The 27,107-nt window shown below is 39.0% G+C and overlaps 1 protein-coding gene across 1 annotated transcript in view; it reads left to right on the forward strand.

Moving 5' to 3' along the window:
* tafa3a (TAFA chemokine like family member 3a) overlaps nucleotides 1–25,375 on the forward strand; it is a 32,062-nt gene extending 6,687 nt beyond the window's left edge. The window contains exons 2-4 of the mRNA XM_054617640.1: nucleotides 17,119–17,268; nucleotides 18,067–18,191; nucleotides 25,299–25,375. Coding sequence (XP_054473615.1) covers nucleotides 17,119–17,268; nucleotides 18,067–18,191; nucleotides 25,299–25,310 — 287 coding nt within the window. The 3' untranslated portion in view covers nucleotides 25,311–25,375. The remainder of the gene's footprint in view (nucleotides 1–17,118; nucleotides 17,269–18,066; nucleotides 18,192–25,298) is intronic.
* The last annotated feature ends 1,732 nt before the right edge of the window (nucleotides 25,376–27,107 follow it).

Genomic DNA, 27,107 nt, shown 5'->3' on the forward strand with positions numbered 1-27,107 from the left:
CCTGCAGTCCTCTATCTCCATCTCCTCTCTAATTACTGCTTAAATGTAAACCCATTATTCCTCGCTACATTATGAGTTACCTCTAGCTTTTCTGAAACTCCACAAAATGAGGATTTTGGGGGATTTTGATAGAAATCGAAGGAGAGCCTGGTGATAACGATTTGGGCTGATGAATGCAATTAGTGGAGAAGTGCTAACAGCATGGCGGTAATTGGGTCTTACAAACTAAAAGCGTGCCCTTACCCAGCAATTAGAGCAACCTCCTTTTAAATTTAGTCAATTGTATTGCTGTTAATGGGCTGTGCTTGGTTGGAGCTTAGCACGAGGAGCGACAGTCCCTTTTCAAATTGGCCACATCTCCGCTCCTTGTCTCCGCTCTGTTGAACCTTTAATGTGTTGAAGAATTTCTGAAGCGATTAATTTGTTAGTGATGGTGATTCACTGCTCTACAGATGTTGCTACATAACATTAACTTTGGAATCAGTCATTTCTTACAATTTATGTATCATAAAGAGGAATAGTGTTGTTGGCTAGCCCTCAAAGATATTGTTCCTATGCTCTAGTATTGTTGCGATTCATTTTTAAAGGAAGGAGGGGAAAGCCGTACACTTACATTCATATTCATTTTAATAGTTTGAATAAACCTTTCAACACACCTTCTGTAAGATAAAGACAACAAATCATTTGACTGACATTAATGCTATATACACAGATAATTCAAAATCAATATGCTCAAAGTCCATAGAAAGGTAATTATTTTCTATTTATGTAAATATGCACACAAATATGTTTTTATTCTGTCTTTTTTTTTCATGCCAATTAATCAAACACTTTCTTTACTTGACCAAAAAGAATAATTATTTTGTAAATCGCATCGCATGATTTCAATGCAATCATCCAGATTTTGACTTAGTGATTTTTACTCTGTTTGTGTAGGTTTGTGTAGTCTCTTTGTAGACTCTATTGCTATATTCATCTTGATCGATGCTTGAGCTCATTAATATGAATTACATATCCGAAGCACTTTACCCGCTCAGATCATTTGTGGTTTATGTTCTTCTTCAGGATACAAACCACAAAATGGCAAAAACATGATAGATAGATATATTATTAACTTAATATAGTTAATGTCTACCTCTAAGCCAGCACTGCATTAAACGAGTTTGCCCTTTCTTTCATCCCTATAAGAGTCATTGAATTAATATCTTACTGTACTAAAGGTCACATTTTCTATTTGAATGAATATAACGCTCTCAAAACAGATGCAGTATAATGTGGGATGTGTAAAACCTTTGCATGGGTCCTCTGTGCAAACAGCTTATTATGTCCCTTATATGTGTTTTTTTTTAATTGGTGACTTCTATTGGCCGAAGTAAGTGACACTTTTGTAAGTCCCGCCCCCTGCTTTTACACTGTCAAGCTGTCAGAGCTACCAAGGAGCCCATACTGTCACTAACTACACTCCCTTAATAGATATTATCACATTTTTGGTAGAATGAAGAAGTGATTTCAGATAGAAACAAACAGAAGGGTCATCAATATGCGTTTGAAAGATTTATCCAGGATGTGAAACTGATTCAGGTTAAAAAGATAGAAGATAAAGATGCAGATCACAGTAAAAAAGCGAACCACTACATCACATGGCGATCGAGACAGAAGACAATGAAATTAAGGAACAATACTTTTCTTGTTGAACTGAGTATATCTTAATTCACATTGGCAAACAATTGATTTTGTGGTTTAGGTTGAGAATGTGTTGGTAGATATTATTGTGTTGTCCTGTGTATGTAAAGAAGATTTACAGGCAAAAACTTTACAAGAAAACTTTATAAAATATTGATAGATGGAGAGCTTGAACAATAATTGGGTGCTGAGGTGATTGATTGGTGGCTCACAGCATCCAGCATCCTCAGCAAAATAAATCTCATCCTCCCAAATTTTTGCGAATGAATCAGAAGCAGATTGTTTTCGTGCACGAAATCACAGATTACACGTTGTTCTGTGATGTCTACTGCCATGGAACATTTAAAGCTCAGACATATTTAATGAGCCGCCGTAGGCTATAAGAATACTACTTGTTAAAGCCTGGGTTGAGTTGTGTTACGCTAAATGCTGTGTTTCCTAGAGTGGCACACACACAGTATATGTCCATAAGTATAGCAGTTTAAATAGCTTCAAAGCAGCAGGCAGTGGTGTCTGAGTCATGATGGAAACAGGTGCAGACAGGTGCAGCCATACTTAGAGAAGCCTGAGACGTGTTTGTGGATGGACAGAAAGAAAGGCAGGCAAAGATCATAGTACTTCAACACATTGAACTTTTAAGGAAAGGTTTTCATGCCCACTGTCAAGCTCTAAACTAGTGCATCAAAGTAAAACACACCGCATTTACCTATAAATCAGGTGACACAGAGGAAAAGGGTCTGAACCGATTGTCTGGTAGCTGGAGAGGGGCTTATAAACTCACTCTTTACCACAGTGATTGACTCATCAGAGCTGCCCCTCTCTTATCGGACATATTTGATATTTACAACCTGATGTCTGGACAGCGGCTCCTGCTGTGCGTGGGGGATTACAGCCTTCAAAGAGCATCGACCACCTGCTGAGTTTATACTGAGTTCAGGCAGATAAATCATAAATAACATGTAAGGAATGCACTTCTCTGTTATGCTCCTATTTGCGAGTTACAAAAGGCTGATTAATTATGAATCAGTCCAAATGTATACCAGTATTCAAATCAGCTCAATTTAAAGTCCCTGATTGGTGGTGGAGTCAAGTCGTGACAGTTTATTTAGAGAGTACATTTAAAAACAAAACAATACTGGCATTTGCTTTACAGAGAAGTTGAATGTACCTTTTTATATCAAAGATTTTCTGAAAACAAGAGGAGGTAAGTTATAGTTTATCCTGTAAACCAACAGCTACAGCAGCAGCAGTGACTGTCACACATATACTTAAAACCCTTAGAGTAAAAAATAAGAGTGTTTTTTTGGAGTCAGAATTCCGCTAAATCTGAACTCACAGACATGATGCACATATTTTCATAAATCAGTGTGCACTTTATGAGGAAAACATTATCTCTGTGTCCATCAGTCCATTTAGAATTCAAAGGAAAAAAAGAAAAATGGTCCAAACTACGGAACCTGCATTAAAATCATCTCATTTTTACATTTTCTTCGGTGTCAAAGTAATCTAGTGATGGCTGTATATACATGCATTAATACAGTGCAAACAGGAACGGCTAATAGCTTATTATCCATCTTTATATAAGTGCTAATTTGCTATTGCCTAAAAAAAAAAAGCCACATGATGTAGCCTACGGCGTAACTCACTGAATCAACACGTTGGAAATAACTAAGCTTTCTGTTTAAATCCCCCAACACATTAAGGTGACTGCTGTTCTTTAAAATTTTGTTGGTTTCACAGTTGTCTTGATTTTGCCTGATTTTGATGAATACATTCTGAGCAAAGAAACATTGTCACGATCAGTTGAAATGAATCTTAAAGGGATTTATTTTTTTTCCTCTTAGGTTAGGGTTAGGGTTAGGGTTCTTGTAGCTTTGTTTTCATTAAGCCCGGTTCCAACAGCTCAACATCTGCCTCTAAATTGGCATATAGTATTATTAAAGATGTCTAAGAACATGTCGGGAAAGTTTAATGTCCTCTGTAAATGCTAATTCCTTGTACTTACTATAACAGATATGTAGCCGCCAATCGTAAATATAATCCATTTGCCTTAACAACTGTCCCAAGAAACCTCTTTTTCATGCAGTCTGATAATATAAATCCTAACAGACATTTATGAGTGCTTATCTGTAGTCAGGCGATGCTGAGAGGGAAGTCAGAGAGAAACTCGTCAGCTGTTCAGCTTTGGGGTGGTTTCCTTTTTTTCTTTTAAAATAATGCTACGCTATGGACTGGTAGTTATTCACGAGAGGCTGGATACTGACTGAATAAAGTGAAATATAAGCTTCTAAAATGCAGTACATCAATTGCTTGCCTCCATCTTCCGGCTGCGCTCCATGACTTTTTGCCTTCCGGCTCACACCTCCTCAGGAATGAAGTGCAGCGCCGGGTTTCCACATCGGACCATAAAAACAGCAACCGAGGCTGAGCATCAAGTTTATGTGAATGGACTGGAGCATAAAATGTAATGGGTGGAACCGCTGGAGTTCTCCCGAAATGGCTTTTTTTTTTAAAAGGTTTGTCGACATATTTTCAGCAAGATGGTCTATTAAAAAAAAAGGAACATTTATATTGAGCTGTCAGTGGGCGGACGGGTCAGATGCTCCTTTTAATAGTGTCCACGGGCGGCCCACAATTCAACAGGGGATCAGTGCCGATGGCCGCCTCGACGCTAACAAGATAATATTGTTTTCCAGGGCGAGGTTTTGATTTAGAGCGGCCGGTTAAATATACCCCTCAGTTAGCAGCATTGTTAATGTGATTACATGACAGTCTGATTTAGAGGAGAATCATCTCTGATCCTCAGCTACGGGTAATTTGAAGCATCCATCTTCTTTTCAAACTTTGCTTGTTGCTCTACTTCTAAGGCAGTCTGTTGTCTAATGAAGGCGGATCCATCTGTGTTTTCAGATTTTGTTGTGTCTCTGTTATTGTTACCGAACTATACAGTTTAACTAGGGACCCCCATCCCCTTTCAGTTGAACCAATCCTTTGCATTTCATTACACTGTGTCTGTCACTCAGCTCGGAAAGGCATCAGTGAAATATGCGCAAGATGAAAAACTTGTGAATCCAGTCGGAGAGCAGAGACTGCAGCCGTTCAGAGCAGACATGACATCTGCTTGACAGATAACCAGCACGTGTGCATGTCAGATGAGAGACCGGAGGAGAAGAGGATCTCCGGCTTCTCTTTTGTCTGCCTCTGTGGAGACCAACACAGTCATGGTGAAGCTGTTTGACTGAGCTATAGAAACACTTTCATGCATGCTATAATATTATTAGAATGTTATACAGGGTAGTGTAAATCATTCAGTGTAAATCATGTTACTTTTAAAGCAAAGCGAAGTCAAGTACCCGTCAACCGAAATGAATGAAATTACAACAACTTACTTAAAGGAAGAGAGGTCTCTGGTTCTCCCTCAGTTTGAATTCAAAAAGTTCTGTACTTTAAATAAAATTTCTTTGCATCAGGAAATATGGGTTGTAGGAAATGTAATGCTGCAAACATATTATTTTCAAATTACAAAAAAAAAATGTACTGAACTTATCTGCATTGCAAATCACAGTTACGATGGTGTTTCCTATTAAATCTGGGGTAAACCAAAGCATTTCACAATTTTGTTTTGGAGACTCAAAGCAGTAAATAACAGGTACGGTTAAGATTTTGAACTTGGCAAAGTATCACAGCATGAACGAGATGGAACACATTGATTTTGTTCAATATTTAAAACGCATATGGATCGCATTCTTATGTAAAGAAATAGTTTAAAAAAATACTAAATCCACAGAGCTTTTAGAAACGTGCCAAATAAAATATATAGCTTCCTCTTCCAAACAACAATAACTAGTTAAATTATCAAAACGAGAGAAATAACAGCTTCAACATGCTGTGCCATGTTGTCATTAGTGATATTTACATCCAGTAACCTACCTAATGTTCTAGTTCCCTCAAACAATGTCTAATGAAGATGCGCATCAGAGAAGATTTACAAGTGGGTGGAGTACTGAAAAATAAGTAGGACTAGGGTGGATACATAAACCACTCCACTGCTTAGATGAGAAGCAAAACGTACCATTAGATTACGTTACATAAATCAAGAAACGCCAGTGCACAAAGTAACTGAAAGCTATAGCTAATGTAGGCGTGTAGCTTTATGTTGCAAAATGAAGTGTCACTCCACTCCACCATAAAATATGCAGGTGGTGCAACAATGGTTGTTCTCAGTTTCTCAAGTATGTGCATTTGTACTTTCTTCAAGGCTTTGTTTACCTCCTGAATCTCCGCTCGTCCTGTCAAACTTGGATACACAACATAGCTGTACTATCAGTTAATGCAGACTACTGCTGTATACTTGACAGAACTGGCATCCACTTGTTGTGAAGTGAATGCAATGGTACGGGGGAGAATGTTATCAATGTTATCAATGGCATGTTTAATCAAAAATCAGAAGCTTTGCCAAACTTAACCTTGACATTTGTAAGGTTTTTTTTTCTGTCACATTTAAATTCATTGCCTGAAGTTTCGAGGAATGCCTCTGCACCTCATCAGTCCGAAAATACAACTTTCTTTTTATTTCTGACATTGTTCTGCCTTCTTTGTTCTTACACAAAAGCAAAATTTATACTTTTCTAAATAAATAATTGCAATTAGACACAAAAAAATCCCATATATAATGGCCGTGTTTGTGCTGTAATAACGCTATATTAAAACTGTAATAACGCTGTAATAGTACAATATCGGTTGTGAATCTGACCTTGAACGGGCAGAATGCTATTGAAAGTGATGCACAATTGATGGTGCATTCAGGGACTGCAATCCATTCTTCCATTCTGCCAAGGTGCCTGTGTTTTTCCGTGTGTGCACAACAAGAGATACAAATGAGATACAAACAAAGCAGGGACCCACCCATCAAAACATCGCTCCATAGAGCTCTGTCTGTGTTTTAACCGCTTTAAAAGGGTGCACGACTTCAATGCCAGTCTCCCGTGTCAAAAAACGTTGCTTTATATGCCAAAAAACCACCCACCTCGCCCTCCTGGAATGCTAAAAATGTTGCCAGTAAACCTAATCCAGGGAGAAATTCTACTTCCACAAAACGTATTTGGTAAATCAATTTTGTATAAGCGAAATCCCTATAAGAAAGGGTTGGCCTCGACAACAACTGCTTTGTGTCGAAAAGATTTTCCCCCAGCCATCCACAACCTTTAGCCTTGTGTTGGTTCTGAAAAGAGAGAAAAGGTTTGGGAAAATATTTTTTTTCTTGATGTACTGTATCTCTAGTGATGCCCATGTAAGATTAATGCCATAAAAGTAACATTACAAATAGAAAAAGTCAGACTAAGTGCTGATATTATTATATTATTTGCCTTTCATTACTATATAGAAAAGTCCACCCTGACTGGTTACAAAAACACTGTAGAAGTTCAGTTTTTACATTCACACATTAGTTTGTAAGAATTTTAAATCAGTGTTACTTGTTCTTCATATCCTCTTCCCATTAGCACAGAAAATAACTCAATAATTGTTGTCTTACTGTGAATGAAGTTGGAACAGAATAATAAAGGATTTATTTTATCCTTTTTACATTATTGCACATGTTATTGAACAGTGCAGGAGTCAAGAAGTCTTTTCTTAGTTACTGCTAGTAAAGACAAACAAGAATGACATTACAGGGGATTTCTAATTGCAGGGTTTTCCTTTTTAGTACAAAACTTTTAAATAATAGTTAACATTCTCTGTAGTTATATGACAACAAGAACTTGTAAGCAAAAGCAGGACACTTCATCTACAGTAGTGGTAGTCCATTAGATGAAAAAAAAAAGCTTTCTAACATTTAGAGGATGTTTCCAGATCTGAATGTGAAACAAAGTACATGTAGCGATAGACAATCATGGTGATAGATACATGGTGATAGATACATGTGCCAGGTTGTTTTCATTAAATTGCTGCACTAGATGATGAGAAAAATGGAGGGGAAAAAAAGCCCTTTATCGAATCTGTCATGCAATGTCAGGATGAGATGATGAATAATGCACATACAGTGTTATTCGCTAAAAGTGCCAGCAAATCACATGTGATGAAATGAGAAAAAAGACCATAATGGTTCTTTGACGGTGTGTCTGAACATCCCCTTATTACATTTTCAGTGACTGTCTAGAGAATGAGTAACCGTGTCAAGACAACACTGTCTTTGCAGAAGGCTTTGAGTCTGTGTATGAGTCTTTTTCTGCCTCTCTGCCGCGGCTGTCCCCCGGTTTAATAACTTCAGTAGCCTTTCACTTATAAAGCTGTATGATTCCTTGAGGGACTCCAATTGATCAGTCAGTGGTGGGCTCTAACATCTTGGCAGCCAGATGAATGGTACTGACATGGACTTCATCTAAACCACTAAAGCATACACTCGGGGAATCTAGGGGCCCGCTCATCTGTTTCTATACTCCTTCTCTCTAAAGATTGTCCTCATGTGAGTCAAAGATTAAAACATAGAAGGGATTCTGCCACCAAAAAAGCAGACCTACGAGAATAAAGATCCATCGGCAAGCAGTGCTCACACTTTATTTTTAGTCATTTTAAGTAGTACGATCTTAAAAGCTTCGTGTTGCAGTTTGGTTGTGGTTGGCTTGATTCTCGGTCTGGGTGCTCTCATAGGAATTATAAAGCGCTGAATATGATATGCACTGCAAGCACTACTTTAGCAGTTACTTACAGGATTTGTCAGCCTGGTTGTTATTCTTATATTTCATCCAATATAGTAAAACATTCACGCAACATTTTCTTACCATCTCTGTTGTCGGGATATGGGAAATAGAAACTGTGTTGAAGCGGGAAGGGGTCACGAAAAGTCTTCCAAACTAAAGGACAAAATAGGATGTTTGACATAACTTTTCACAATGACCCATATTAGGGTTTTACAGTTGAACAATATTGTTTTAAATGCTATAAATTACTATTACAAACATAACTCATAAGCCCGTCTCATGTGCCACCTCTATATGGTCAAAGGTTGGCTAACACAACTCTGGTAGGGTTATAGAAGGATTGTGGTCAACCTACTTCAACATTAAGCAGAAGATGAAAATGCGAACAGCGGTCTCCTACGCCAAAATCAGACTACCCAATCATCCGATCGTGACAGATAACAGTCTCGAATTTGCACCTATGCAGTTGTTTACATATGAAGCAGACACAAAGCAACATCAGCAGTTAGCTACTTACTCTCCTTTTAGCTCAGTTTTGGTCTCCACCAATTCCCGAGGGGAATATCTGGCTCTTTAGAAACTAAATGCTCCCCTCTGTTCACCAGCTGGTGGCTAACGTTGTCTGCTGGTTGGTGTTGGTCCGGTAGTGCAAGATGGTACAGCTTTTCTGCCTAAAACAGCGCCAATGAGAGAGGTTGGACTGAAACTGAAAAGTGTACACTTGCGGGCCATAAATTATAAGCTAAAATATGAAGGGGGATAATTCTCTGTTACTTTGCCACTTTGAGTGACACTATTCACTGTTTTTTCACATTTTTGAAAGCTTAAGCCACAGATTCTTGTCCCTTAACATTGTTCTCTTCTTATCCACTTTTGCCTTATCTCTACAATATAGAATTAGAGTTAAATGTTATCTTGACCAAAATTCAGGTTTAGAAATACTGGGATTTCCCTTTAAACTAAACTGCTGCTTCAGGCTCTTTCTCTCAGCTTATTTCTTGGGTCGTGCTGGGCCTGATTGTCAGCTCAGCAGGTTTACAGCTGGATGGAAATGAGTGATTCGTCTCTGAATATGGTAATCCCATTAAACACTGGTCTTGTGAGAGTTCTCTTCATGTTCCTCACCAGGCATGAATGTTTTATGGACCAATACCAGGATGTCTTTGGTGGGTTTGCAACCTCATTAAAAAACTTTTTTTTTAATGTGGCAGCAAACCATTTTAATTGTTTCACCTGAAACTATTTTCAATACACACATATTTCCTTTTTATTAGTATTTTGGCTGTGTGAGATTGACTGAAGAGCTGTGGCCCTTAAGCACCACAGACTCAGTTTTACCTTCAAAATATGCTGCAGTTAGTTGTGTTCAGGATGTTCAGAGGTTTTTGAGTCGGCCAAAATGGGTAATCGGGATCTGGAGCATCAACAGTATGATTTGAATCATTACTAATTCATAGGCTGTCTGTATGGCCTACAACCTCTGTTTTTATGGCTGATGCTGTTTCTGCGGTCCGGGCCTTTGGCCAGGATGTGACTCTTTTTTTAGCATTTTGATCTGCCTCTGCATTTGCCGACTGGAAAAGGCCGGCTGGCAGCACTCTGCATGAGGTCGGATTGAAACAGAAAATACACACTGTATATTTTGCTCTCTGTCCTTCTGTGGTGAAAGCCTACTGAAGCCGGACTTGTTGCATCATGCCTCAGTGGATAAGGTTTGTTTCCTGTCAGGCAGATGCGTCTGTTCATGTGAACAGGGTGGTCAAAAATGTTTATTTGATTTGACGTTAAAGTTTTTGGGCGCTCAAAATTATTGGTTACCAAGGGCTGTCTACTGTGCTTGTGTGATGTCTTCATTCTGTGTTTAGATGACCATGTTCTTGATTAGTGTGTGTTTTATAAGTGACTGTAAATTGCCGTGTAATTGGTTTGGTTATTAAAACATTTAGTTCCTCCATACAATCTCTGCTCCCTGAGTAGGCGTGAAGATGAACTGGAGCGTACACAACTGATAACGGTATGAATCCTGTCCGTGATTCACTGCTTATTGATTCCTTTGTGGTTTCAAAACACAATCATTAAAAAGATATCATATTTTGCCCATATCAGTGTTTGCGCTGCTCTGGTGTCAGTGAATCAGCATCAGAGCGGTGTAGCTAACCAAGAAATAGCCTTCTCTGAATATATCACTGTCTGAGGTTATGTAACAGGTCATTGACATTCAAGACTTTGTGCAATATCTTTTTTGGAAGTTCCTTGATGAATTCAGTTGAGAGAAATTCAGTGGTTTTCGTTGAACTCTTTACTTATTTAAATAATCCTGAGATAGAACTTCTTATATAGATGACCTTCAGTGTTTTCTTCCAACCGTATGCACCCAAGTATTTTTTTACTTTGTTGTACAGATCATGATTTTTCATGTTGCGGATGTGTTTGTTATTATATAGAATGATATTTAAGGGGTGTGATCAGATTACCAATGGTGACTGGTAAATCAACAACACAATGAAAACTGATCATCTGTTAGTGTTGTAAAAAATCAATAATGATGACATTTTTTTGCTTCTATTTGGTAGTGGGAGGAGAGATACACTCAAAATAATACAATATACAATAAATACCACTCTTATGTCTGTAAATTGAATATGTAGCTAGAATTGCCAGTTAGCTTAGCTTAGCATAAAATCTGTAAACGGGGGGCCACCGCTAACCTTGCTCTGTCCAAAGGCAACACAATCCTCCTCTAAAGATCATCAAATAAAAGGTTATATGTTGTTTGTTTAATCTATACAAAAAACAGTGTAACTACAAGTTTTACAGGGGGATTATGTGCAAGACTATTTGTCCTTTTTAGCCTTTGCTGGGTCCCTAGCAACCGCATGGTGACAATGAGACTCAATGAAGTCACAGCTTCCAATCAAGAAATGTGTTCGATCACATGACTGTCAATTTCACTCTTAAATTTTTGTCCTTTTAATACAAATGTTTGACATCCCTACTCTTTGGGCTGCCAATATTTGTCTCCAGCTCTAATGTCACCTGTGAAATAGCACATTAACTGTGTCTGAGAAGTGTTGATTGGGTTTCTCAGACTCTACCTAATTACTGATGCTGTTTTACGTTATCACTTCTGTAAATAATTGATTGCATACCAGCGTAACAGCGAGGTATGCATTGAAAGAAACACTTAAAGCTCCACCATTTCCCGATATAGTTTTAAAGTTGTGGATGTCAACTTTAATGAGTGCCTTGTGATGTTAAGAAGTTGTTGTTTTTTTCAAGGTGGGTCTGTCGTGTGCTTTCAATTTGCAGTCTTGTAGTTTGCAATATTGTTTCACCATCTGTTGTATGTGTTACATCCTATGCATTCTTTTTGACACATGATTTATCTCTGATTCTGGCTTGTTGCGATCGGTAAGGTCTCCCTGTCAGCATTATAGAATCAACTCCATGCTTCTGTTTTTCTTATGTATCCCCTGTTGTGCTTCCAGTACTGTAACTTGTGCTTGACTGGCCAGGTGAAGTTGATCCAGCCAGTCATGCAGCTGACAGTCGGAGTAGTGTGTTGTTCTTGATGCCTCCCTACCCGCAAGTTAGATCAATTGTTTGATTGCTGCAGAAGCTGAGAGCAACCTGTGGTTTTGTTCTGACCTGCATGAGTAGTTCTTTGATAAGGACAGCAGGAAAGCTCTTTACCTGTCGACTGGCAACAAGTTTTCAGTACAGAAATGAATCTACAGCGTTACGCAACGATAAGGTTCAGTGCCCTGTGGGATTTCTGAAGGGCTTCCTGAGCTGGGACCAGATTTATTTTGACAAATTACTGCCTATTTTTAATGTATAGATGGCCTATATAAGATGATTTTTGCAGAGTTCAGCCTTAATACACTATTCATACATTAAAAATATATATTTAGTTTCAGACTGACCTTGGATCCTCAGCCAATCTACTATCCTCAGCCGGTCTACTTGTTTAATTATGAACATCCCACTTTCTAAGAAAAGTAATCCATGTATAATCAGTGCTATTAATGTAATCCAATCAAATCTCTTTATTATGAATTTATTGTGGGTGAAAGTGACAGACAGCCGGTCAAATTAAACAGATCATTTTGTCATTTTTTGGGAAAATAAAAACATGTGAAACCAAAAAGCCTACCAAATGCAAAAATAAAAATGTACCCATAAAAAAAGGGAAATGGTTCTTTTTTACTCTGCCGCTCTTTTGTCATCATGTTAGTGAACTGCTGCATGAAAAACATGATTTCAAGTCAAAGAGAGGGGAGCGACAAATTGAATATGCAAATTGAAAGGAGAGTGCTTACGTCAATTCTTCTTTTTTGTGTCAGAGGATTCACACATTGCAAAGTCTTCTTTATAAATGCCCTGTATCTTTATAAAAGTAATGACAGGTTTGTATTTTCTTCTTTTGGCTTTGCCACACTATTCGCCATAAACCAATGAACAGTGCTGTGCAGCCCTTAGTGTTTGACTCACAGTAGTTTTATGAATAACGGACTGATAAACGACTGCTCTTCAGAAACAGGCACTTCTTTATATAATAATAATCAATCCTTTATTAGTCCCACAATGGGGAAATTATTTCTCTGCATTTAACCCATCCCGGAGGAGCAGCGGGCTGCAATGAAGCGCCCGGGGAGCAACTTGGGGTTAGGTGTCTCGCTCAAGGACACCTCGGCATGTTGCCGGTAGAGGGGTTCGAACCACCGACCTTGTGGTTACGGGACAAGCGCTCTACCTCATGTGCCACAGCCGCCCCTATATATATCACCGCTCATTGAGTTCATATTTTAGTTTTTGTATAGTTGTACAATCAAATTGTAGTCCATTTATGCAAAACAAGAAGGAAAATAATGATGGAATAGGGAGAATGAGTTGAGGAGTTTTACAGGAAAGAAGCTGCGCTGTAGTCTGGTCGTAGAGCTGATACTTCGCTTGTCCAGTGGAACAGGTTGTGGCGGATATTCTCTTTTAATTTCCTTTGGACGCGCAGGCACCTCATCTCACCGATATCACAGATTCTTGGTAGAAGGGTACCAATGATGTTCTGGCCGGTTTTAATCACTCGCTACAGACTTCAAATTCAAATAAATGTAGCTATTTCTATCAGCCAAATTCAGATGAATTGCCTGTTTTATGTCTTGCATAACTTTGCAGCTGTGAAGTCTCGACAGGAAATACTAAAATAATAATGTTAGTATATTTGTCAGAAAAAGTGGAGGACGATGCAACCAAACTGGCGTCCTCCTTGCCAATATAATATAGCTTATGCGAGCACAAGAGGATTTGATATTTGTGCACCAAATAAAAAGCGTAAGTGAATTGTAAATAAAGTTGTATCAACCTAAATGTGACAACATAGAGACAGATTACATGCTTCATCTTAATCCCTTAATCCTACTTGACAACCCCTTAAACAAACAGATATAAGTATATCTTGTATGTCTTCTGTACACCTTCTGTCCAGGTGTACAGAAGATTAACACTTGTTTACCGTTTCAAGAGATATGGGAAGAACAAGGGGAGTTTTCTCCTTTTTTTCCCAGCTCTTTGCAGGTTCTGGTTGCATATTGGAATTTATCAATCAGGGATCGATGAGTATGATTGTAGTGCAGAGTGCTTCAGAGTGTTATTGATTGGCTGAGGAGTTGGGCCTCATGCCAGTTCTCATTAGTGGTGTCTGTCCTTTCACCTCTCTTTGTCTCTCATCTCTCCCTCTTGCTGATGTCGCTGACTGGTGATTCTAACTGATGACAGTCCTAAGTGCTTTAATAGAAATGTATTGATCACAGGTGTTTACATACATACACACACACACACACACACACACACACACACACACACACACACACACACACACACACACACACACACACACACACACACACACACAGACCACAAGGAGAGCACAGGCAGTCTCTCTGTATGTTACACTTCACGACTCTCACACTCAGTTGCTCCCATTGATGCCATATAAAGTGAGTGGTTTGTACTGTGAACAGGGCGACAGGGTGACCCTGGTGGTTAGACAGACCATTTTACAAGCAGACAACCAAAGGGTTCAAATGTGCTCAAACCGATGTCACAGTGTCCTTGAGCAAAACATAGACCTCTTAACAGCCCAGAGCCGCAACTGTATGCATTCATGTATGTTTGAGTGAAATGACGTAAATAGCAGTAATATATACACCTCTGGTTGTGTGAAATAAGCCCAAAGGGATTTCTTAATAATTAATAAATGTTAAATCATTCATAACCACTAAAATGCTTCTCCATTTTACTTTTTATTTTATGCTTTGTGAATTTTTTATTTTTTCAAACAAAGTGCCATCCAGAACTCTAAACTAACAAGTTCAAAGTTAGAACACAAAGGAATAATGATAAGAATACTTGAATATATAAACTATAATAAAATATACAATAAAAAGGCAAAACAAATTAAATACAGTTGAAGGATAATTCATCTCACAAGGGAAGAAAATATTACCCTGTTAACACATTTTACATCACCCTTTAAAAAAAAGAATATATATATATGTCCTTCATTTTTCCATCTAATTAAAGTGAGGGGTGATGTCTTTGTCTCATTTTCTATTAATGTTTTTTTCTTCTTTATTAGATCAGTTTAGTTTTGTTCTTTCAAAAGATTTTTAATAAACTTTCTCTGCTCGATCGTCTCACTGACACCATACTCAGTGTATCGTAACAACAGCAGTTCATGGTTGTTTCTTCTCATATGGATCGTTACCAGCTTCCGCTGACCACCGTGCTCTGCCCTCTGACCTCTCATCCTGTCCACTCTGCACGGCGGTCTTGGGTCTAGGCTCAGAGTCAGCGACCTTCGCCAGCAGCTCCAGTTTTAATCAGCAGCTCTGTCCACACGGGCAGCCCCCCGACCAGCCGCCTTCTGCACCTTAATGAGCCCAGAGTCCCGGGCCGGACATAGCTGCAGCTCCCTTTGCAGCGTTCTCTCCTCCTTTCCACATCACAGCAGAGTGGGCGTAGATACAGCAAAACTACATCCAATGAAGCACATCATTGTGCAAGGCTAGCAGACAAGGTTGAGAACATTTTAAAGGCTTTTAAGTATGACATCTTTCCAATGACACTATCATTTTTGACAGCTAATTCAAATATAATGTAGGAGTAATAGAGAAATATTACCTCACTGTGTTGCCGTCTTGATTTGTGATTTGTAATGCGGGTCAATTCAAATTACTGAGCTCTTTCTAGACACAAACCATTTATTTGTTTGGCGTATAATCAGGTTATTTATAATGATTGTCTTTGCTCGTTGCACCTTTTGTGATTGCCTATTGTCCATGCGCATCTATCTCTTAAACAAAGTTTGAATATTCTATTCAGGCTATCCCAACTTTTGAAATTAACTTTGATCGGGGGGCGTGCTGGTGGCTTAAAGATAATCACATCAAGGGCACGGAGTCTGACCTGTTTATGCATCAGTAAGTTTCTGCCCGGTCAAAGGCACTCAATCGGCAATTGTTGTCTTGCCTTTTGTGGGAATGTGAATAGCACCTTATTGATTGGAAGCAAAATGTTTTTAATGTTGTAGATGAGATTTCAGGATTACTACTTAATGGGAAGATGGTGAGCTTGCTGCAATCTATTTTCAAGTCAAGTTCCAAATTGAAAATCTTTACGGGCATAATTAAAGCTTATCTGAAAGGAATGTCAAAACTTTTCAAATGCTTTTTTTTTTTTCTTTCTTTCACCCATCCAATCCTGATTATTTCGTGTAAATACACCAACATGCCCAGAATAGTGATGAGTCTATGCAGAAAAAGTAATATAAAATAGAGAGCAGTATTGATGTTTGACCCAACTTAATGGGAGTTAAAACAGCGTCCTTATAATTGATATTGTAGTGTTCTTCCACCTAAATGAGCAGTTAAGTGATGTTAATCAAGTCATTTTCTAGATGTATATGTGTTTTTGATGTAACATAACTATATTAGTCTTATCCCAATGGAGAAATTATCCCTCCCATCCTCTTGTCGGAGGGCAGGGTCAGTGGATTAAGTGTGTTGCTCAAGGATACGTGGACAGGCGGAGCTGCACTGGGGTTCAAAGTCAGGCTCCTCCACCTGGGGGATGACCTGGATTTATGAGTAGCCATTGGATGTTTGAACAAGACATGAGAGCTGAGAGACTACTCAAATGCCCTCAGCCAAACTAGCTTTTATATACAGACAATAGTGGTATCATCTTCTCAACTTATTTCCAGCAAGAAAGTGAATACATTTATGTCCTTAAATGTTGGAGTATTAATTATTTCATACAAAGTACTTGCTGAAGATGTATGTATGAAGTTTGTTTCAAGTACTTTAGTGGAATGTTGACAAATATGCCTCTTTTTAAAATAAAACTATATATTTATATATATTTTGAAAGATGCATGTCTTCAGTAAACACACATGGGCTTGCAGCTGAGTGACACAGACGTGGAAGTCAGTGAGAGAACAGACAAATGCTGTTTTTTATGGTCATTTCTTAATGGAATTAAAAAAACTTGGACAAACGTGTAGAAAAACTTACAAACACACTTCACACCTGTGTACATAAAGGAAAAGTCACAGACAACAATTACTAGCATCTATTTATAGAGTTCTATTATTTGTTGCTCTAGCGGTTGATGACAAAAGGGAATTACTGTTGCCGCCACATACACTCTAACCATTGTGTCTGTCTCCGCTTCCAGTTCATGTGAAAGCGGGAACCTGTGAGGTAATTGCCGCACACCGATGCTGCAACAAGAACAAGATCGAAGAGAGATCCCAGACTGTCAAGTGCTCCTGCTTCCCTGGACAGGTGGCGGGAACAACAAGAGCGGCTCCATCTTGTGTAGACGGTACGCCAGGTTTCTCATTATAGTTTCGGTAATGATTTGAGACTGACTTCTGATTAGGGGAGGAATGCAGGGACAAATCTGTCACACCTGTCACAATGCTTCTGGTGCTTATTATCTGTGTACGAGAGGGTTATTGTATTAAAGGAGAAAACAGGATGTTATGATCCTGCTGCTGTGTCTCGAAGGCTTTGTTATCCTCAAAAATCAAATAGCCCACAAGTTCATTCATTCGCTCCTTTGTCTGTTGTCAAGACCATATCAGACCTTGACAGAAGGCCAGGTCATTTAATATCATGTCAAAGGGTTGGCCTCAGTTACAGGTGAATCGATCCCTATCTCCTGTTTTCACTGTAATGGCTCCGACAGGGAATTCCTCTGATTTGACAGTTCTCTGTTTTCGTTTTAGAAATATCAGGGGGAAGCTGTTTCTCCCCTGAAGGCCTCCTCGGAGCAACTTAAGACCTTGACACGCAAAACCTCTGCTGCACGCTTTGTTACCCCTCCTACATGCTAACATTCACCCTCCTCACACTGCACACACCTGCTCACACACTCACCGGCTTGACATTGACCCACGCCCTGTAATTCAGACCTGAAAACACACCGGGGCAAGACTGACGAGTCTCTCCTCTTTTTGGCAGAGATCAAAAGATGCTCTCTTCAATCACTGTGATGTACACAGAGACCAGAAGCACTTGCTGTTGCTTCAGCCAGGGCAGAACCTAGCTACACTTAAAAACAGCATGTGTTGAATTGCCTCCTCAATCTTTTTATTTTACTGTTTTCTTTTCCTCGCAGCATCCATAGTTGCACAGAAGTGGTGGTGCCAGATGCATCCCTGCATGGATGGGGAAGAGTGTAAAGTGCTGCCAGATCTCAAAGGATGGAGCTGCAGTACAGGAAACAAAGTTAAGACAACCAAGGTGGGTTTAATTCACAAAACAATGCTACATATTCTTTTATTATGATGAGTAAAAGGCTGGCCTAGTTTAAAAATAGTTGTAGCAAAATGTGACCCTAGAACAATAAAGGAGAGCTAGATACTTGTTTGAAAAAGAAAGAAACAAGATGGCACTAGAGGAGATTTTCTTTATCAACTTCAGATGAGAGCTAGCAGCAGGCAGAGTAGGAGGCAGCGGGAGAGGAAGATGTGACTCACAGGGGAGAGTCAGTGAAGTGTGTCTTAGAAAGGGGTGAGTTAAGTTCAGCTATCTATTTGGCTACATCTGGTAATTTGTTGTGGAAGGCTAAGTACAGACACTTTATTGTATTTTTACTTAAGTTGCTAATTTGGCAAAGTAGATCAGGTATCTAGAAATCGGGTAACACTGTTGGATCGAGCAGGAGGCCACAGAATTCTTCACGCACTGGAGAATCAGTGTATACCTGCACTGTATATCATACCACTGATATATTGTAAGTCACAATGCTCTTATAATGCTCTATTATTTCTGTGTAAGCTCATCAGAGAAGAATAAATTAACAAATAAGGTGCAGTAATATGATGCATTGCTCGCTGCCAATCTCCATAATTTTTATTCCCCACATGGGTCCATGTTGTGCAGATGATGCAGGATGACAGTCGCCAAAAGTGTCTAATCAATGATTTACTTGAAAACAAGATACCAGCATGCTGTTGATGCCTAAATATTGTTCATTATTGCTTCTCTAGAGTGAGTTAAAGCAGATATTAATGGAGATTCGATTTTAAATGAAGGGAACACGATCCCATGTCGTCTGCATAAAGTATAATTTCACATAAATCTGAACTACAGGGTAGAGAGGACGTGTGCCGGATTGATGCACATGAATAACAATAATTATATACAATGAATACGGTCAGGAATGAACTCTAAGTTGAGAACAGAATGTACATAAAAAGATCAAATAGATATAGAAACGATCATCATGAGACTCACAATTCTCAGTTTGTGGTTTAGTGAGAAAAGACGGACGCATGTGGCACACGACAACTTGGAACAAACTGAAAATCAATTATCACCTCCGTTATAATCAGTGTGATTGTACACAAGTGAGTTCAGTGGTACAAATTGGAAAAAAAGCTCCCTCTTGGGAACAGAGCAGAGATCCCCTGCTCACATGTCTCCGTCTCATCCTCTTGGTTTTAGCATTAAGGGTAAGAGAGCAGGCTGGAGTCGGGTCCCGCCTTTGAACAGTCTTGCATATCACTTCAAAAGTGTCAGCGAGAATCAAAACAAAGGCAAGTGAAGGCAGGAGAAAGACAAACAAACAACAAACAAAAAATCCCCCCAGGAAGCCAAATTGTCGAGTAGGATGTGCTGAGGCAGGACAGGAGGGCTCAAGCTGTAGCGATTCCGAGATTAATAGAGGTTACCTGGACGCGTGTTTTGGGTTTCAGGGTGTGGTGGACCTGAGGTGGATGGTAGGTGAGGAGGAAGGGGGGGGGTCACAGTGGGCCCTTAGCCATCCATCACAGCCCAGTGTTTGACTCACCAAACGCCTGTAGTTGAGCCGCCTCTTCCATTATTCATGGCTACAGGAGGCATGGACGAAGCAGAGCTTTTTATTTTAGCCGGGTTAATAATTCATGCCCTCTTACACAGCCGCGGGAAAGCAGAAACAGAGGCACAGACAAGCAGGGGTCCAGGTGGCTAGTAGAACCCGTCAGAACCTCCACTCTTTTTTTGATTTGAGAGTCAGAGGGGGGTTCGCCCCTTGCTCATGGCCCTGCTGCCTCCTACAGAGAGCCAGCAAGGGACGGCCTGTGCATGCTGGAGGGGCCTCTGTACCTGAGCTTCCTGGACAGTTAACATCCTAAACGGAGCGTTCTGCTGAAGATTGAGCTCAGGTTTCTTTTTAGAGGATTAAAGCTGCTTCTTTTAAAATGACTTACCTATCCTGCATAGTATCCGGCTTAGAATAATAGATAGAATTTGTTTGATTAAAGATATATTTTGACTTTTTTAATATGATTTGCCAGAGTTCAGTCAAGTCACAAATTGACCGTCCGCTTAGACGCCGCAAAGACTTCATGTGGCCAGGTGAAAACTCAAGATCTAAAGGTTTATGGTTTAATGCTTTTATAGGTTAAGTCCAACAACAGCCAAGTCAAGTCTCAAGTGCTCATTTTTATAATTTAAAGCTGCACTTACTTTTTTTTTGAAGAATAAAAATGAATCGGATTACTACATGTACATGTGAAAAGATATCTTATACAGCTTACATTTCTGAAATTGGTTGAATCTGATTTATCATAAAATCTAATGATTTTATAAGGTGTTGATTTGATCTTATGTTAAGCACCTTGTAACTTCAGTTTAGAAAAGTGCTCTATATACAGTGCTCTAAATTACATTGTCTGGTACTTTAAAAGTGAAACTGTTAGCTAACATGTTTGCCACAACAATCATATAAAAATACGATATTTCAATGTTAAAAAAAGAAACAGTTATAAAGCCTTGTGTTCTATAGTATATGCCTTTGATTCCATTTGTTCTCAAAGTGGATACATAATATAGGTGTAAACTAAGCCATCAGTTGGAGTACATGCCTTATTTAGTCCTTGAAATGATTTCTGCTTTAATGTCCAGCGGTGGCATTGTTGATGAAGAATGATGGTGTCAAACCACCTCATGATGAAGTCACATCAATGAATCATGCAACGTATCACCCTGCAGGCTCCTTCCTGGACAACTCCAGTTGTTCGCTCTTTCTCTGCATGTCCACGAGCAGCTAGTTTTATAGTCCTGCTGGTAATGTCAGGGATTATAACCCTGGCAGCTCCGGCTTTTCACTTCCCATCAATCAAAGATCAAAAGAACCACCGAGCCTCCCCACTTGACAGGTGCGACGGTGCTTGTTCAGAGGGTCGGTGATGGATAGCTGTCTGAGGTGGATTGCTTTTTGAGACACACTGGAAATAAGCCTTACATTTTCTGAACCACAATCATTTAACAGATACTTCTAGCCACTGTGTAATGACTAATAGCTTGAAATGTAGAAATTGAACCGTACCACTTTCAGATTTTTTCTTTTTTTTGAGCAAATATCCTTGTACTGTGTTCTTTTCACTTTTTTGTTGGTTGACAGAGAGATACTTACGCAAAATGTGCAATTCTCAATACATTTTAGACCACAGTTTGCATGTACGTAGCTCCTGACTGACGGAGGCAGTAGCTCATTAAGCAGTCAGCTCCTGGACTGATGCTGGGTCTGACCTCTAGATCAGTGGTTCTCAAATGGGGGTACGTGTACCCCTGGGGGTACGTGAAGGCACTCCAGGGGGTACGTGAGATTTCAAAATATATATATTTAAAATTAGCATCCATTCAAAAATCCTTTAAAAATAGTTATTTAATAAATATTCAATAAAATAAAAGTGTAAGTTCATAAATGACAACCTTTGTTGCAACAATGCAATCTTCAGTGTTGACAGTTTAATAAATCAGACACTGATGGCACAGCGCTGTGTATTACATCTTTTTTCCAACCAAAAATGCTTTGCGCTGGTTAGGGGGTACTTGGCTGAAAAAATATTTTACAGGGGGTACATCACTGAAAAAAGGTTGAGAACCACTGCTCTAGATATCTCTCTAAGTGAAGGGTGGCTTATAGGTGCAGTTGAGCGCTTAGTTTAGAAGAAAGATAATAACCTTGCGATCTTGAATCCACAGTGTTCTCTATGACTGCAGGTAAATCCCACATAAAACAATATGTTTATTTCTCATAGAAACATAATAAAACAATCTTAGGAATAGTTATGTTATTATGGAGTTAAGGCCATGATTGGAAATGAAAAAGAGATGGATGTGCTGCAGTTGATGCCTAGAGTCATTTTCCATACAGTGAGAGTCGAGTCTAAATTAAGGTTTGATTAACAACCCAAGAGTCTGATTGTTTGGTACGAAATATTTACATCCTATCCGTCACTATGAAGCAGTAGCTTACATGGACATTTGTACTATCTACTCAGCTTTAAGCCGCTCTGCAGCACAATGCTGTCCAAACCAACCAGTAGGAGTTGCTAGTGCAGTGATGACGACAATCCCTCACTGGCTTCCCATCTACAAACACTGCCAGCTGTGTGCCATGTTTGAACTCTTATCTTATGTGCGAGTGTTTTAATCCCTCTGCCACCCAAGAGCCTTATCCCACATGGTGGCAGAGAGGTAAACCATATGGCAGCAACAGCATTAAATGCAGGACATGTCAGACTCTCCTGTTGCTTTATATTACTGTAAAAGAAGTGAGCAGAGTTCTCCTGTATGAAAGGGTTTATTTGTAGATCCTTTAAAAGCTGTACTCTACAAACCAGCTGCAATCAGCGTATTAATGTATACCTCTTGAGTTATTTAGTTGTATTAAGTTGTGCAGTTGTTTTAAGCACAAATTTGGGCTTGTGGTTTCAATCTGCTTCAAAATGTGTCTTGTTTTTTCACAAAAAATAAGCTAATGTCACTGAAGCTGAACCATGCTATGTGTTGGATTATAGCGCAGTGTGTTGTCAGTCAGAAACAGTGTGTGAATGAACAGATTTTTAGGGTTAAAAAGCTGAAAGACGATAGTCGATGGACAGCCTGAAAAGAGGCTCCTGTTTTCGTTCTACCCGACGATTGATTTCTTTTTTTATAGTAACGCTGCAGGAGGGTGACCTGAGATACAATTAGCTAATTTAGAGCAACATTAAAACCATGATTTAATATTCTACAATAAAAGTCTGAAGGGATTTGACAAGATGATTGCACACAAAACTGAGAAAATTTTGAAAGATGCTTCGTCATTTTAAAATTCTGTCTAGATAATAATGAGCATGGGACACACACAAAGACATGTGCACATGACCAACACGTGTGCTTCAGTATCCTCCATCAAAGGTAGGGTCTTAGAACCTTCAGCTGACCAGTCAAGTGTGGTCTTTCATCCTGAAGCGGCTTAAGCATCAAACCCTGAGGATCTGCATTCTGTTCTCCTGACTCCCCTTGTGTGTTTACTCACTGATAGCCCCCACAGTCATAAACCTCAGCACCACAGCACGCTAATTGCTTTGAAAAGACTTCACTTGGCTTCACACGTTTGTTCCAGCTGCCGTATACATTGCTTTGTTTTACTCTGTTAATTTTGTGTTTAACCCCTCCGCTTCTCCCTTGCGAGATGAAACTCCCTTTCAATGCTGCTCCTGAAATTAAAATTTAGTTTTTATATTTGTGTATCTTAGTATGTTTTTATGTTCTTTTTTAATGAGAAAGAGCTCAGAACACGTCGTTACAACAATAATCAACATGTTTGTATAAGCATTTATTGGTGGATTATTACGACAGCCCAATTCAAAATGTTGCTCCAATGAGAAATATGCTGCATCTTTTAAAACATTTGCCTCTGATAATGCAAAATAACACAGTTTACCTTAATGCATGAATGTTTGTCTACAGCCAGCTGCTGCGACATTAGCAAGACTGAATCATTTTCACATTCTCTCTCACATTGTGGTTCCTGAGGATTGTCACATGAAGTGAAAATTAAATTGTGGCTCCCCGAACAGCGGGACGATGTGTATCTTCAGCTGCAGCTCTTAGCAGGAATAAATCTCACTACCACAAAATATTAGAGTTTGATCGCTCTGATGACTAACTGTGTGCGGTAAACCCCTCATGGATAGACTGGTGAGACCCCGCCAACTGCTAATTGAATGACAGAAATGTGCAAGTTTATTGGTGTGTACGTGTGTGTGTGTGTGTGTGTGTGTGTGTGTGTGTGTGTGTGTGTGTGTGTGTGTGTGTGTGTGTGTTTGTGTCACAGTGCTTCATACATCAGAGGGCAACAGAAAAAGTTACTTGTGTTCTACTTTTAAAGGGCAAACCAACAAGGAACAACATTCACCTCCCGAGTATTTTTGGAGTTCTGTTTACAGTGAGGGTAGTACAAGCTGCATCTTCCAATCTTTGAGATTTATATTCATGAAAACGTCCGAGAAAACTAATGCAAGCAGTATGTCGTCATGAATAATGATATTTCCCTGTTTGCATAGAAATCATTGAGCATTATGTTATTTGCATTTCTGTACATCTGACTTCTAGCTGCTCACTGTCGTCTCAGTTTTGCCGTGTAACACCGCAGATGTTCGAATTATAAACAGACCAGCTGGGAGTAAACACTCACCTTGAACCTGTCACAATTTTGACAGATGGGCTGTTGTGAGATATGCAGCACCAAAAAAAAAAGTTTTCTTCGATGAGATTACATTTTGAGATAGAGCTGAAATGATCAATTAAATAAATATTTGATGGACAAAAAAATCCAAAAGATAATGCCAACTTGCTGATGTTTAGAAGGTATATTTTTACTCAGTTCACTATGTTTGTTTAGCTCGTTAGCATGCTAACATTTGCTAACTAGAGAGCTGTCATTTAAGCAAACCAAGTTTCAAGCTCATTTTATGCAAATATACGCTGGTTTTCTTAGTCTTCTTAATTAGCTAATTGAATATGTTTCAGTTGGTCGATGAAATTAGGCAGTTTGAATACATCAATTTGGATTTAAAGCATTGTGGTGAGCATTTTTCTATATTTTATCGTTTTTAACAGGCCAAACTATTTATCAATAAATCAAGACTGTAATCTTTAGATTATCCAATACTAAAATAAACTTAAATTGCAGCCCCGACATGAACAAAGTGATGTCTTCTCTTAGAAATGATTAATAGTTTATAGTACTACTGTATATAGACATTTGTCCGTGTTTACAAAACCACTTTTTTTCAACACTTGACTTTCTAATTATAATTTGGGCATTTTCAATTTTGTGGCTTCCCTTCTGCTTATCTAAAGATGTCTCAACTAATAAGCACACTGACTTTAATCATTCCACGCCTCTCTCAGTGGTTTCTGTCACATTGCATGTCAGATAGCACTGGTTTTGAGAGTCGTACATCTACTAGTTGTCATCATTAATGAGTCAAATCTCTTTTAATCCCCAGCATCCATTCATATCACTGACAAGTTCTTCTTCTGATCCCTGTACTGCTGCTTTTCATGCTTCCTCTTTCTTTGCAGGTCACTCGATAGTCCTCTGTTTCAAGGACAACCTTGTTTGGAACCGGACGTTTGTTTCTCTTACCAACACCGCGAGACATTTGGATATCATGTGTTTTTGAGGATTTGTGGAAACCAGGGACCAACAAGGACAATAATCACGGACATTCCCCTGAACGGATGGAGGAAAAGGACCAGGGAGCATCATATCCAAAAATATTCCTGACTCTAGATCCAGCATCAACAGTAGCTGTCTCTGAACTCTACTGCCCACCAAATCTCTCTTTGTATTATAGATTTATTCCTATGGACTAGAAGACTCAACCATGAAGATATTTATTGACTTAAAGACTATGGATTACACCAGAAAAAAACCCCACCCCTAAAACAAAACCACGTGATGTGAAACTTTTTGTGTTATTTTCTTGCCACAAGGAGCCCCAGGACTCATGATGCATATCTGTGTTGAAGATCTTGTGAGATCATAAGCATTTTCATTCCTTTTAGCCTTATGGAGCGGAGATAACTCGTCTGATACTGTTTTTGTTGATTTGAAACTATCAAGTGTTTGGCTTTCTTAAGTTTGTTAGGATGTTGAGTCTTGTTTTTAAAAGATAAAAGACGATGACACAACAATAAAACCCAGAAAAAAATGTAATGATAAAGGGTCAACACAGCTGAGTTCTGCCAAATTGTTTTAATGGTATCTGTTGTTTTCAAAGCCTGGTGACTACCATTGATTACAAATGTCAATATTATCTCAATAAATCTAACTCCATGAATTTCCCTGTTCAGAAAAATCTGGGTTTTTAAAGTCTGTGTTAATGCTCTTTGTATACTGGGCCACAATGCTGTGTAGGCAGGAGCTTCAGAGACCTCAAATCAGCAAGTCAGGCAAATAGTTTGACAAAAAAGGAAGAGGAAAATGTACAGCTAACCTATATTGTGCTGGAACTTAAAATGTGATATTCAGCAACTGTTAAAATGGGCCATGTTCAAAAATACAATGGTAAAATCTTACAACGCTGTTTCTTAAAATGAACAGACTTCACAGAAAGCCAGAGAGGGACTGTTAATTATCTCTCACCCAAACACAACCATAATCCCATTTGATGCATTACCAAAACTACATGTGGTCGTCATCCCAGCCTGCTTTTGTTGTGTTTAGTTAATGCTACACATCACCCACCAATGATTGGTGGTAGGGTGATGATTTCCATACAGGCGTTGCTTGTTAGAAACTCCAAAAGGATTGTTAGTGCGTGTCATTAAAAGCTTACAGAAAATAGACCTCAGTCTGGGCCGCAGGAGGCTCGACGAAAAAAAAAGACAGAGACCAAAAGCACAACAGAAAATAAATATATCGCCTTAGTGGCCATCCCAGCCGTCTGAAGCTCTGTGGTCCAATGGCAAGTGAAATGTCCATCCATTTTGACAACATGTATACTGTATAATGTGGTTACCATCATTACTGATATCATCATGCAGCTCCATCCCCCTCTCTGTGGAAGCAGAACAGGTTTGAGGCGGGCTGCTCCGAGGAGGAAGATGCATTTATATTTCACCTGCATGCGTCATTTCACCTTGGGGACAGAAAACCTATATATATATATATATATATATATATATATATATATAATATATATAAATATATATATAGTGTATAATACAGGGACCCTCGTCTTATGTGATATTAAGAGACCTTTCTGGAATGTAATTATTTCTCCATCTATAGCTGTCATGTTTATGACTGCAAGACAAACATCAACCCACCATCTGTGGATGAACGATGATCAGAGAAACTCCAAAAATGTTGCTAAGTCTGCAAAG

Source organism: Anoplopoma fimbria, chromosome 17 (genome assembly GCF_027596085.1).
Source record: "Anoplopoma fimbria isolate UVic2021 breed Golden Eagle Sablefish chromosome 17, Afim_UVic_2022, whole genome shotgun sequence".
Classification (NCBI taxonomy): domain Eukaryota; kingdom Metazoa; phylum Chordata; class Actinopteri; order Perciformes; family Anoplopomatidae; genus Anoplopoma; species Anoplopoma fimbria.